Source organism: Balaenoptera borealis (genome assembly GCF_965194805.1).
Source record: "Balaenoptera borealis genome assembly, chromosome: 11".
In the NCBI taxonomy this organism is placed as follows: Eukaryota; Metazoa; Chordata; class Mammalia; order Artiodactyla; family Balaenopteridae; genus Balaenoptera; species Balaenoptera borealis.
In genome coordinates this window covers 110,272,074-110,286,942 of record NC_138868.1, presented here as the reverse complement: position 1 = coordinate 110,286,942, position 14,869 = coordinate 110,272,074, and the positions used below count along the sequence as shown (strand labels likewise).

At 41.9% G+C, this 14,869-nt stretch overlaps 1 protein-coding gene across 7 annotated transcripts in view; it reads left to right on the top strand.

Annotated features, from left to right (window-relative positions):
* Nucleotides 1–14,869, top strand: part of OPCML (opioid binding protein/cell adhesion molecule like) — a 1,243,265-nt gene that overhangs the window by 1,128,294 nt on the left and 100,102 nt on the right. For all 7 annotated transcript variants that reach the window (XM_082341076.1, XM_082341075.1, XM_082341080.1 and 4 more), the window contains one exon: nt 5,760–5,885. In XM_082341076.1, the coding sequence (XP_082197202.1) occupies nt 5,760–5,885 (126 nt within the window). The remainder of the gene's footprint in view (nt 1–5,759; nt 5,886–14,869) is intronic.

The window sequence follows — 14,869 nt, the reverse complement described above, 5'->3', positions numbered from 1 at the left end:
AGGGAGAGGAAAGGGCAAATGTCAAATGTCTAGGGTGGAGAACACTTGCCAGATTGCAAGACACACACTTTAAAAACCTACACGTAAATGCACTACATTTGGGGGGAAGGATGCTACTTCATGTCAGGCTTGGTGTTATATGATAGGGATACAAGGATAAATAGAGCAGGACTTCCCTGGTGGCACAGTAGGTAAGAATTAGCCTGCCAACGCAGGGGACATGGGTTTGAGCCCTGGTCCGGGAAGATCCCACATGCTGCGGAGCAACTAAAGCCGTGCACCACAACTACTGAGCCTGCGCTCTAGAGCCCGCGAGCCACAATTACTGAGCCTGCATGCCACACTGCCGAAGCCCGCGCACCTAGAGCCCGTGCTCTGCAATGAGAGAAGCCACTGCAAGGAGAAGCCCGAGCACCGCAACGAAGAGTAGCCCCTGCTCACCGCAACTAGAGAAAGCCCGCACACAGCAGCAAAGACCCAACGCAGACAAAAATAAGTAAAGAAAAACTTTTTAAAGAAAAGGGTAAATATAGCAGATCCCGTCCATGGAATAGCTCAATTGTAAAGATAAATGGTATGATGAAGACATAAACAAGAATGCCTTGGGGGTGGAAGAAGGAGCAGTGAAGGCGTCATAAACGAGGTCTTATTCGAGTTGAGTCTTGAAGGGTGAGCGGCTCATAGGGCACACTAGTGGGAGTGTTTCTGCAGCAGAAGGAATATGGTGTGTAAAAGCATGGGCAAGAGAGAACGATGTAGCCCCAGAGAGAGATGTGGGGCTCCTTGTCAGAGGAGGGGCTGGCGCTGAGGCTATGGCCAGGCTGGGAATGGTTTTGTAGATCCTGTGCAGAAGTTTGGGCTTCACAGTCTCAGCCAGGGGCAAAGGTTGGGGGTGTTAGGCAGAAGCAAAATATTTAAGATGTAACTGTGAGGGGCATATGGGGTCTGAGTTATGAAACGGTGGTGGGCAGAGAAATGAGGAGACTTGTAATATTCCAAGGAAGAGATGATGAGCTTCTCAACTAAGCCAATGGCAGCGAGATTGGAGAGGAAGGGCCGTGAGTAAGACACATTGGTATGTTTAAGAGCACTCGGCCATGCTGAGGGTAAAGAGAACGTGTAAATACCTCATGGTAACCCTGAGCCCAAAGATACCTTCCTTCCTCAGGACACTGATTGCAATCTGATAAAATTGTGTTTGTCTGTCTCTCTGTATGTGTATGGAGAGACAATATTTTATCTATGTCTATATCTATATCTGTATCTGTATCTGTATAGGTATAGATGTGTATCATATGTCTATATCTATCTATCTATCTATAGATCAATCTACCTATCCATCTATCCATCTAAAATGACCACACTCTGGGACTTCCCTGGTAGTCCAGTGGTAAAGAATCCGCTTTCCAATGCAGGGGACGCGGTTTCGATCCCTGGTCAGGGGACTAAGATCCCACACGCCGCGGGGCAACTAAGCCCGTGTGCCACAACTACTGAGCCCACACTCTGCAGCCAGTGCACCACAACAAGAAAGAAGCCTGTGCGCCACAACGAAGAGCATGTGTGCCACAACGAAAGATCCCACATGCCACAACGAAGATCCCGCGTGTCGCAACTAAGACCCGACGCAGCCAAAAATGAAATAAATAAAGAAATAAAATAAAATATACTTTTAAAAAAAATAGAATAAAATGACCACAATCTGAAGTCCTTGTAGTTGTGCAGTGATCAATCTGCCCAGCCACGTTAGGACACGTTGTAACCCACCACTGTCAGCGAGAAGATAACCAGATGCATGCATGACCTGCAGGGGAGGGTCCCCAGTGTCTGCAGATGTGCCTGGGAACACACTGTGCTATTGGTAATCCTTTAATTAGACTCTTGTGGGTCCTGCCATTTTCTTTGAGTAATTTCAGCATTTCTGGTAAGATTGTTTTACATGTTTCATGTTTATCTGTATATTCATAAACACTAGAGATAGATGACAGATAGGTATGTAGATAGATAATAGATAGGTAGATAGATGATAGATAGATAGATAGATAGATGGATAGATAGATAGATAGATAGATAGATGATAGATAGACTCATTTGCCACAGATATGTGTCTGAAAATTGAACAAAGCTCTCTTGTCAAAATACATAGAAGCATTTAAATTTATTTCCAAATGCTCCTTTGTTCGAAGGTTATCACAGAAACAAGGGGAGGGTCATGATGCTATTGCCAAACTCAAATCAGATTTAAATGAATTGCAAGTGTTGGACCTCCCTTGGCAACCTCGGCGCGGGAGAAACCAGGACGGCTGGGCCGCTCCACACTCAGCGGCAGGCGCTGCACCGGGGAAGCCGGCTGACCCGTGGCATCGCCATGAGGGAAGATGCAGCGGGAGGACCTTCGAAGCAGAGGAGACAGAAAATGCAAATACAAATGTCGTGTTTAGGGCATTGATGGCAGGTTCAACAAAGAGGCAATGTAATATAACAGAAAGAATTCTGCCCTTTACTGACCACGTGACTTTCGGCAGTTTACTTAACCCTCCCCATGCCTCAGTTTCTTCATTTTTAATAGTGAGAATATTTGTTCTACTTATCTCACAATTTGTGAAGAATCCATGAGATAATGCATGTGTAAGCAAGTTGAAAGTCATCAAGTCATATGTTAATAAGTAATACATATTATTACATATTAATAATGATGTCATAATTGAGAACAGAAAGAACTTTCCTTTCTCCCACGTCACCCTCTGTGTTTCCTGTCTTACTGGCGACCCTCACCTTTGACACTGTCCTTACCTTTCCTCCTTTGGGAAAGTGACAGAGGACAGTGTGGGCCTGCAGAAGATGGAGGGGGTCACTGCCTGAGGCTTGGTGAAATGTTTGCATCAACCTTCACCATCCCCCTCCAGGAAGCTCCCTCCTAATGGGGGAAAAGCACCTAGGGAATGAGGATGTCGCTCAAATATCCATAGAATTTTACAGATATCTCCTAATCCAGGACCTTTTAAACTATCCGATGAAACATAACATACATGGAACTGATAGCTCTGAATTGGGAGCCGTATTGAGCAATCTGTCCCTGGGCATCAAAGCTGCAATGTCCTAAATTATCCTCCACTGACCAGCTATGCCCCCAACCCTCCCACCGCAGCTGTGTCCACCTTACAAACAGAGAGACTCTTGGGTCTAGAGAAAGAGAGCTTCAGATGGCCTAACACATCTGGCTAAAGCAGACATTATTCTGAGAATATTCTGGAAGGTTCACTGAAGCTGTTGCTTTATAAAAAAGTGAGAAAAAGTATTGACATTTCTAAGCCCAGAACAATTTTTTAACAAGCTGGAAAATACTGAAAAACGAGTAGTACAGTTTTCTCAAGAGAAGGCAGTGTAGTTAGAAAGTACACTATTTTTTCCCACTGTGTATTTTGGTAAGATATGTGCAAAGAAATTTCAGGCCAGTTCCTAATACAGAAATAATCCAAAATGTGGCAGATTTATAAGCCAGGTAATTTTTATTTATTTGCTAATGTGGATTCCCTTAAGATCGCAAATGTTCTCCATGTTACTTATGGCTTCTCCTTGAAAAGACTCACCTCTAAGATCTCAGCAGCATAAAACTCCAGGCTGCAGAGCTGTCTGGGTCCAGCGTCAGTCATAATTCTCCTCTGCCACTGACTCCGGGTAGTTTGGAATCCACTAACACTCTGCCTGTGTGGTAATTGACAATTCATAATTAAACTGGCAGTTGGAATAAGTCAGCATAACTATAAGCTCGGAGCCTCCTCTCTCTGTTGGCCATCCTTCCTTTTATTTTGAGAATCTGAAAGAAAATTGAGAAGAAAGCTTTAGGTATCAGAAATTCTCCATTAAAAGCTTTGCCCTCCTTAGTTTTGGGATGTGTTCAGTCTGTTCTTTGGATCTTTCTTTCAAAGAGGAATTAAGCAGGTACCCTTGTCTGCCTTGTGCCAGACACTGAGGAAAGAGAGGTGGGTATCATTCCATCCTTATCCTCCAGTACCTCGCTCTCTAGGTAAAGAGACAGGCATAAAATAATCAGCTGTAAGTACAACACGTTCAGTCCTCTCCCCAGGTGGGGAGGTGGGAGATACTCTTTACAGGATGTGGGGAGAGGTTAGGGAAAACTGCAAAGGGGAGGTGACCTTTGATGTCCCTTGAAAGATGAGCCATGTCTTTTCAGGTAGGAAATGAAGAGAAGAAGAAGAAAAGCAAAGTTTTAGAAGGGCCTGTGCCTCTGCCGTGTTCCCGGGGGAGCCGGGTCCAGAGTGTGCAGTGAGCGGCCTTAGTGAGGACACTGCCGGGAAGAGGCTTGTCGCTGGGTTGGGGTTAGACTGCAGAGGGCTCAGGTCAGGGGAGATAGGCTTGTGCTAAGCCTGGGGGGCACGGTGAGCTAAGGGAGCGAGTAGCGGGGCTAACAGTTTGATGAGATTATTCCCTGAAAAGATCACTCTGGTCACATGGAGGGGGCAGGTTGGAGGATCCCAAATTGGAAAGAGACCAGGTGGGATGGTCCAGGTGGGAGGGTGTTGCAGTTGACCGTGTGGAAATTGGTGAGAAACCCAACCAGGTTGAGGGCGATGAGAAGTAAGATTAAGGAAGGAATCTAGGTATTTTCCGATGCCCAGCTTCAAACTGAATTAAAAACCAGGCCTGGAGGTAGGACAAGGTAGACAGCAAGAGCAGGGGGGTCATGTCAGCCTTTGCGATGCTGACAGGTGTGTGGACGTGGACCCGGCCCGTGAGAGGACAGCAGTCTGTTCTGAAAGGTGGCATCACTGCTGTTGTCATCCTTATCACCACTGTCATCTCAGCAGCTACCAGTGATCGCTTCCTTTATACCAGGCGCCCTGGTCAGCCATTGTTTAATTGAAACCTCATAACATGAGTTTAGCTACTGCTATCATCTGTTTCACAGGTGAGGAAACCAAAGCTTGAAGAGATGAAGACACTTTACCTTGCCCAGATCACTCAGCAGGAGAGGAGCTGAGCTCCCGAGCTCTACTCCTAACTACTCGGACATGGATACCATTAAAAATAAACTGTATAATACGATCTTAGCGTAACAGTAGTAGCCGTGGCTACTATTGCTGGTGGGGTCTAGGGGAGAAAGCAATTAATGCTGAGTGGGAGAGTCAGTGAAAATTTAACCGAGTTTTAAAGGATACATTTTAAGGAAGGAGCAAGAATTTCCAGGAAAAGAAATGTGAAAGAAAATAATTCCAGGATGGCACAACCTGTGTGAGGTCAAAGAATTCAATAGTCTGGAGTGCTCAGGAAATGGTAACTAATCCAGTGCGGTTGAGGCTTTGTGAGTGAGTCATTGGAAACAAAGGCTGAGCTGGGGATTACTTGTGTGGTTCTTGCATAAGCCAGGAGTTCCACTAAGAGGAATGAACACACGGGTCCGATAGGAACTCTTAGAAAACTTTGTATTTTCCCTTTGGTTCTGCTTGTCCATCAACCATCAGTAATGCCTGTCTCTTCACTTACTGTTTCCCCAGAACCCCACACACACACCTGCGTCCCGGTACATCCAGACATTATGTAGAGCTGCTTCCATGAGTGCCCTGTACATGTTGTGTTAATGGTCACATCCTTGGTGAATCAAGCATAAAAATCTAAAATTTATTATTGAGAATAATATTTATTTTAAAGAACATGCTGTATGAATATTTATAGGCTAACACCTCCTTTTGTGCCAAGAATCGTTCTCATATATTTCTTTTCCCCTCTGTCTCCTTCAGTTCCTCCCCAGATCATGAATATCTCCTCAGACGTCACTGTGAATGAGGGGAGTAGTGTGACCCTGCTGTGTCTTGCTATCGGGAGACCTGAGCCAACGGTGACGTGGAGACACCTGTCAGTCAAGGGTAAGGCATTTACTTGGAGGAAGTTTTCAGAGTTGGTATATTGAAGACTTGCTTCTAATGCACAACAGAAGTTCAGGACTCAGAAAGCAATGCTGTATTTGTAACATAGTAATGGAAGAACAAATAGATTACATGCATCAGTCACTGGGTATTTTGTTCCAAAGAAGGGTTTGTAGAGAACATTTACTGAATTATTTTCTCAGTCCTCTTTATGACCTTAGAAGACTTTTGTTTTCCCAACTATGAAGGACAGAGATGCCATAAGAATAACTTCTAACAAAGATACTAATGTCTCAAGGTGGAGATGCATGGGTCAGTGGGTTGTCTGTCCTTACTTGAAGTAGAGGGCTAGAAAGCTAGACTGTGCACTGAAAATGCTGGTGTTATTTTGTGCATCCAGGAGAAAAAGGATCTCCTTCTCAGTGCTTTCAGGACACTTACCCAGAGTGGAAGGAGGATGCTGGAAATGGTCCAGTGCTCCTGGGCGTGCCTGTGCTGGGCGTTCAGTGATTGGTATTAAAACATTGGTTATGATCATCTCCAGCTTAATAGGAAGGGAACCAAAAGGACAGTGGACCTTATCCCTTTGGAAATAAAACTTACTCCAAGTTGAACTTGAGAGATGGGCAAAGAGCCACTTGATGTATTTACCCTGTTAACAGAAACTAATTAATTCTATAAATTATGCAAGAAACAAGTGCTTTCTCAGGCATTAGAAAATATAAACATGAAACCCAGTGAAAAGGAAAATGTGTGTAGTATGCCTGTGTGTGATATATAAAATAATATAAATCTAGAGGAAAACTTAGGAATAAATCTTAGTAATGTTGAGCTAGACAAGGACTTGCTAGTTCACTAAAAGCTCTAAGCATAAGAGAAAAATGATAAATTTGCTTTTGTATTATTTTCCTGTGATTGCCATAACAAAGTACTACAAACCTCATGGCTTAAACAACAGAAATGTGTTTTCTTATTGTTCTGGATGCTAGGTGCCCATGATCACGGTGTAGGCAGGATTGGTTCATTTTGAGACCAGTGAGGGAAGCTCTGTTCCAGGCCTCTCCCCTAGCTTCTGGTGGTTTTCTGGCCATCTCTGGTGTTTCCTGGCTTATAGGTGCATCACCCCAATCCCTGCCTTCATTGCCACATGGCCTTCTTCCTGTGTGCATCTCTCTGTGTCAAATTTTCCCTTGTTATAAGGGTAGCAAACACATTGGATTGGAGCCCACATTTATGACCTCATATTATCTTAATTACCTCTATAAAGACCCTATGTCCAAATAAGGTCACATTCTGAAGCACTGGGGTTAGAACTTCAAGGTATCTTTTGGGGGCGTCGGGTGGAGGATGAAATTCAACTCATAACTGGCTTCATCAATATTGAAAATACCATTAATAGTAAGTGAAAAGACAAGCCACAGATTGGGAGCAAACATTTGCCATCCATATATCTGACAAAGAATTTACATCTGTGCTATATGAAGAATTCTTACAACATAATTCTAACCACCTACCTTGAAATGAACAAAACACTGAAACAGACAATTCACAGAAAAATATATATGAATGGAATATATATGAATGGAATAATGGAAAATATGCTCAACATATCTATCATAGAAATGAAAATTAAACTGTAATCAGATTCCACTACACAACTACTAGAATGGCAAAAATTTAAAAGACTGACAATATCAAGTGTTGATGAGGATGTGGAGCAACTGAAACTCTTATACATTAACTGTGGGACCATAAAATGGTATTGTTACTGAACTTAGTTTCAGGAGCTCGCCACTCAAAAGCTAATAATTCGAGAGGCAAGTGTCAGTAGAAAGGAAAGGTGCTTTAATCATGAAAGCCAGCAATCTAGGGAGATGGTGGACTCATGTCCAAAGACCAACTCTGAAGATTCTGCTCAGCCAGGACAGTTTTTTTTTTTTTTTTAATTGTTATTTATTTATTTATTTATTTATTTATGGTTGTGTTGGGTCTTCATTTCTGTGCGAGGACTTTCTCTAGTTGTGGCAAGTGGGGGCCACTCTTCATCGCGGTGCGCGGGCCTCTCATCATCGCGGCCTCTCTCATTGCGGAGCACAGGCTCCAGACGCGCAGGCTCAGTAATTGTGGCTCACGGGCCTAGTTGCTCTGCGGCATGTGGGATCTTCCCAGACCAGGGCTCGAACCCGTGTCCCCTGCATTGGCAGGCAGATTCTCAACCACTGCGCCACCAGGGAAGCCCCCAGGACAGTTTTTAAAGGGAAAAAGGGGGGAAGAATCTCAGTGAATCATTTAGGCAGGAGGTTGGGTTCTGCATCATTCTGCGTTGCATGCAGACTGGCTGACTCTCTCTTCAGATGTCATCTGCCTTCAAGGTTGCTTGGGGGGGCTACTGGGGTAAAAAGCTAGTCTTACTTCTTTTTATCTAGGAAAAGAACCAACAGGTTAGACTAGGCATGGTGTGCATTCAGGAGAGCATAGGTCAGGAGTTAGTTTAAATTGCCTAGAGATCTCATTCCTATAATTAGGGTCTTTTAAGGTTAGAGGGGAACAGAAATGGACAAACAGGAAAGGGGCAAAAGTCTTGCTTTCAGTATAAGTACTATGGAAAACAGTTTAACACTTTGTTAATAAAGTTAAACATACACTTAGCATATGACCCAGCAATTCCACTTCTAGGAATTTACTGAAGATAAATGAAAACATATGTCCACAGATATACATTGTACACAAATGTTCATAGCAGCTTCATTTATGATAGCCTCAAACTATAAATAAACCAAAACCCTCAACAGGTAAATAGTTAAATTGTGGTAAATTTAAGCAACAGATGGTTTCTCAGAAATTAAAAAGAGCAAACCACTGATACATGTAACAAAATGGATGAATCTCAAAAGCATTCTGCTAAATGAAAGAAGAAAAAAAAAAAACCAGGTACTGTATGATTTCATTTATATGAAATTCTACAACAGGCAAAAACTAATCTAGAGTGACTAAAATCAAGTCAGTGGTTACACAGGGTTGGGGTTTTTGGATAATTGACTACAAAGGGTACAAGGGACTTTTTGGGGTGATGGAAATCTTGAGCACCGTGATAGTTATATTGGTGCTGAATTAGTGAAAACTAATCAACGCTACCCTAAAAATGGGTGCATTTTGTTGTCTTTGAATTAAATCTCAATAAGATTTGAAAACTATACCTACAGAGATATAGGAAATAATGACCTGAAAATGTGCCCCTAATCTGGAACATTAATTATGTGAGAAGCATTCACCAAATGAAAGACTGGATTTGTTACTAGGAGCATTATTCAAACTTTCACTATCTCATGTTCCCTATGTACATTGAGAATACATATTTCAGCCCCTGCCTTGTTACAGGGAAAGATAATGATAATAAATCCACCAGACATCCTTTGTGTAAAGACCTCAGGTATTGAAATCCAAAATGTCAATATTATAAAGTAATATTAACAAGAATATTAAAAGAGGCATAAGGGATGTCACAAAGCTCAACTTTAATATAAACACAGCAGTAGCTTGTGTTCCCAAAGATACAAGCCCCATCCATGGAAATTTTGCTTAAAGTCAGGGGGAATTTTGATTTACATTATACACAAAAATATGTCTAACCATCAGACTAATTTCAGTGCATTTATGTGATCCTAAACACACAGTTTTCTCAGCCTAGGAATCTTTTGGAAGGCGCTTTGACTTTGTGGAACTGTTTTAAAGCAATTCTTTATAATGGTTCCATGGTAAGGGTTCCCTCTTAAAATAAGAAAGATTCAGACATACTCCTAATTTTTTATATAACATAATAGTTGCAATGCAGCCTCAAAAAAAATCCCAAATTGACATTCTCTCTCTCCTCTTTAAGTCTCCCAGCCTGTGTTCAGCTTTCAAGTTCCCGTTTGTGTTTTCATCGCTCTGGCCTTCACTTTGCCTTCTCTGATTTCCCCTTTTGTCTTTCTCCCCCCCGCCCCCCAGTGACGTTTAAACATTTAAACTCAAAGCATCATTTCCAGAGTTTGAAAAGCACTAGAACCTGGAGGATTTGCACGTTTAAAATTTGTACCTGCAGGGTGACCACTAATATTTATTTTTAGAAGGACACACCTTCTCACTTGGAGTTGGGGCGACTTTGGGAAGTTGCTTTCAAAGGTTTAGAAGAGCAGCCAATATAACTTGAACAACAAATAGCATTTTTAAAACAATGGACTGTTTAGTTCAGCAAGCAAGAGTAAGAAACAGAAGTTGTAATGACACTTCCTTTGAAGTTCCAACAAAACTACATCAGAGAACATAGCCCCCTAGACAGCTGTGTTCCGATAATGTTAATGCAATGTTCGAAAACTATTGTTTAAATTTGGGGATCTATATAGCAGGAATGAATAAACAGCTTCCATTTAGAAAAAGAATATTTTAATGAGCAGATTATTAAAGATTAAGAATAGTGGTTATGGTTTAAAATGACAGACTAAGCACATGACAATCTCTATAAATTACAGAAAAAGGTAAAGACAAATGAACTAATAAATCCATGATCACACTAGAAAATAGTAATCATTTGTGGGTCAGAAACAATGAGGAATCTCTCAAATATAAAAAGTACATAGACATAAGGAAGGAAAAAATGCAGCTCTAAAAAACAAAACAGGAATATGATCTATGCCTGAAATGATAGTTGAAAAAGGAAGCATTTTAGGTCATGGTAAAATGTTAAAAACTGATTGGAGCTGAGGGTAGGGAGCCCTGAGGGCATTTGCCAATTTCCATGATGTCAACAGTCCCATCTTTGCCACTTTCCTTGGCGCCCCCTTGAAGTAACTTGTTTTTTTAGGTATTTTTAGGTTTTTATTTCCTCTTAAAAACAAACAACATTGTAAATCAACTCTACTTCAATTTAAAAAAGAAAAGAAAACAAACAAGCATACCCCAAACAAGTCCTTCTTATGAAAGCAGGGTGAAAGTTTTGAACAAAAAATCACCGTGACTCCAGATGTGGATGTAAAGACTCCTAATGTTTCTGTCCAGACTAGATGTGCAGCTGGAGTCCTCTGACCCCCAGTTCCCTTTGCAGTACTGACAGGTGCACCAGGATTCCCAGAGACTAGGCAGGTATCCCCACAGCACATCTGCCTCACTTCTGAGGAAAGCTGGAGGTTTTTACAGGATTGTGATTATTAGCACTGCGAACATCTCAAAGCAAAGTGCTAAGTACACACACATTCGGGGGGGGGGGTTGCATTTGACCAAGTATTTATTCTTTAGCTTTAGATATAAAAAGTTATCTTTAATTTATTTTCAGTAGCAGATGATGGGTTTTTTAAAGTATATATATACATATGGATTTGCTGGAGAATATGGCTCTTGTTTAATGGACTTCACACATAGGATCTGCTCTGAGTGACCTACAGCTTAGAAACTAGGATAATGTTGGAATCCCAGGCCAGGGAAAAGTGGGCAGTCCCCAGACAGGCAGCCAAAGTGGACTGGCAAGGAGCCAGTGTGTTTGGGATACACTGTGACACAGGTGGGTTCCAAGAATGATTTTCTCTTCCCTTCCTGAAGGACAGGAGAAGCAGCTCTGGGTCAGCATTCATTGAATGTAAAAATATGAATAATGTGAAAACCATGTTGGAAGAGGGAGTAGCGGAGGACACAGCCCAGGCTGTTGGGTTGGAAGGAGGGTCTTCTTTCCTTCTTAAGGCGCCGTAATAATCCACTGCAATGCTTGCACACCTGGCCCCATTTCCAATAACATATTTGGAAAGACCAGATGTTTGGGGAGAATAATAAAGTTTTCTTTCCTGTTTCCTCTCCATGGAGATTTTAAGATGACAGCTATTCACCTGTGAGTGAGTCGCTGCTACAATCAACTCATATACAGTAATACCTCAGGGAGCAAGAGAGTGAGTTATTTCACAGAAGTGAATTTTCCAGGTAACCGAAGCTGATTCCTTTATGCATTGACTTGAGTCATCTTTAATGGAAGCAGTTTAAAAATGGACTACGCTTGTCTCTGTTTCCTTGAGGAGAGTGGATGTCATTTGGCCTCATTTTTAAAATGTAATATCAACATCGTACATACCAATTGTTTGTATCTCACTGTTTGAGGTCTGGATAACAAAGAACATGGCCCTAAAATACTGCTTAAATTCTTGTTTCAGTTTTTTAGATAGTTCCTCTATCTTTCTTTTCAGTTTTTTAGATAGTTACTCTATCTTTTCTTCCTTCTCTCAAATCGGAGGATTGTCAATGCTTCCTAAAGACCACGTGTGCCTTTTAGCAGCTTCTATCTACTTCTGATTTGTCGTGAGCAACAATCCATATAACCAAGGTGACGCGTCCTAAGTAAGAACGTAGTGGTGGGGGAGAGCCTTCTCTGCGGAAAGGCCGTGAGCTTTCAAGAATAAGTGATAAGTGGCACATATGCTGGGGGGAGTATGTGCAGCTTTGTTCTAGATGTATGAGGTTGCTAGACCAGTGGATTCCATGTAAGAGAAGAGGGATAATTCCAGCAAAATCATCATCCTTGTTTCTGACCTGGCTGAGCAGGTCTTTCTCTCCTATTCACTGTGCTAGGTATTGAGGTTAGGAGATGTACTAGTCCCAGAATGTTTCTACCACAGCTCTTATTTTTCATGCTAGAAATTCTTGAGAAGAAAGTCTTAAAAGAAATTGCCAAGTCCTTAACATTACAAATAAAAGAAGCGCTAACTTGCCCTCATATGAAGGTGTCAATTCCTCATGGCTGGCAGGGTTAACTTCTAGATGGAACTAGACTTCATGCCCTTATGACCTGGGATTGAAATCTGGCCTGAGCCTTGACAATCTGAGTGACTTTAGAAAAATCATGTCATCTCCAGGATCCCCAATCTCCTGGACTGCAAAATGGGGCTATTTATGCCAACTTCCTCAGATGATCATAAGGACCAAAAGAAAAAATGAATGGAAGGCTTGTAATTGCACTGGACACACATATATGAGTTGCCCAGCAGTTTTCTAAATTGCTGTTGTGCCATGTTTTAATTAAATTCCTTCTCAGAATCCTTGTAGCTTATAGTCAGCCTGAGAACTCGTTATGTTAGTGTCATGCTTATTGCGTGTCAAGCCCTGTTATACACTTTACATGTTTTAACTAATTTAATGCCCCAGCAGCCCTGAAAGGAAAGTGCTAATATTTATAATTGTGCTGTTCTTTTTATGTATTATTATGCCCATCATTATGCTTATTCCTATCTCTGTCTTTGTCTCTTATTCCTCAACGTGTTGGGTCATTCATTAGTGATTCAGTACCTCTCTGGTACATCTAAAAATTCAGAATGACATAGCAGTTTTATTTGTAATAGACAAACTTGGAAACAGTCCAAGGGGTGACTTGTTAGACAAACTATGTCACATCTACACCTTGAAATGCATTTCAGCAATAAAAAGATGTGAACTGTTGGGGCACTTGATATCCTGGGTGGACCTTAGGGCATTATACAAATGCAAAGAGTCAGTCTCAAAGGGTGGGGATACTGTATGATTCCACTTCTATAACATTCCCAAATAGGAAAATTGCAAAGATGCACAACGTATCAGTGATTGCCAGCAGTTGGGGCAGGGGAGGGAAAGGGGCTGCACAAAGCAGTTGCTTTGCAGTGAACGAACGGCTCCATGTCTTGATTATTGTGGTAGTTAGATGAACTGATAATGTGTGATGAAATGTTAGAGTTATACACAAAGACATAAACAATGAGTACCTGCAAACACTGGTGGGATCTAAGCCCTGTCATGTGGTTAATTGCTTCGTGCCCTTGTCAATTACCTGGTTTTGATAATGTGCTTTATAGTTAGATAAGATGCCGCCACTGGGAGAGCTGGGGATGAGTACACGGGACCCCTCTCCACTATTTTTGCGACCTCTTGGTAATCAATAATTATTTCAAAATAAAAAGTTCAAACTAGGAATCATAAATAAAATGAACCTCTAGGTTTCCACTAATAACATGCTTACGTAAAAAGGTACTGTTTATAAAATATTTTCACACGCATCATTTCAAGTGACTTTATAGCAACTCTCTAAATAGATCCAAGAAGAAATATTCCACCTATTTCCCAGGCAAAGAAACAGACTTGAAAAAGTTAACGGCGAATGACTGACGGTAACTAAGGTGGGGGCCCTGTGAAAGGAGCCGCATCCCTGTTTCTCAAGTCTCGAGCTCTGTCTGCTGTGCAAAGGTGGCTCCCATCCCTTGAGGGTGGAACAGGTACAATACAAGGTGATATATTTTATCAAATTCTGCTTGTTATCTGGGGCACCCAAGGGTGCCCATGCGCTTACATTCTCCTAATTCCACACCTACCTTCCTGCGTCTGTACAGTTTCCAGCCACCGCTCAGTATTGTGCTAAGGAAAACACAGCCTCCAAATGGAAAACACTTCCCTGCCATTGTCTGCGGTAGGTCTCTGTTGTTACTCTGCTTCAGTTAAAATAAACCCACTGAGACCTACCAACCTCATTTCTCTTCTAAGCCATCCCAGGTACGAGTTCCGGCCGCTAACAGGAATTGCCTATTAGTTGACCCGCTGCCTCACCCAGTCCTGCCCCTACTTCTTTGTCTCTCTGCGAGGCAGCCAGGATCCTTGTTTCTAATCTGAAGTTGTGTTTAGAGCCTAATTAATCCCCAGAGTGTGAGAAAGGGGTGTCTGAGATGAGAAATCAAGGTTATCCATATCTTGCTCAGTGGAACAGTTATGGGCAAACAAGCTGTTCCTCTCATATTTTTGCAAAGCAAATTTATGTTCACTAACTTTGGTTCTTGTTGTAAATGAGAAGTGTGTGAAGGTCTAGCAATGCGCTTTTCACCATATGGGTGCCCATATGTTTTCCTCTTTTGCTTGCGTACATTTTCGCTTTGGCATGCACATATGCCTGTATTTTTGCAACTTAACAATATTAAAACTAATCCCATTTATGCTCCTTTTGGGTGAGTTGA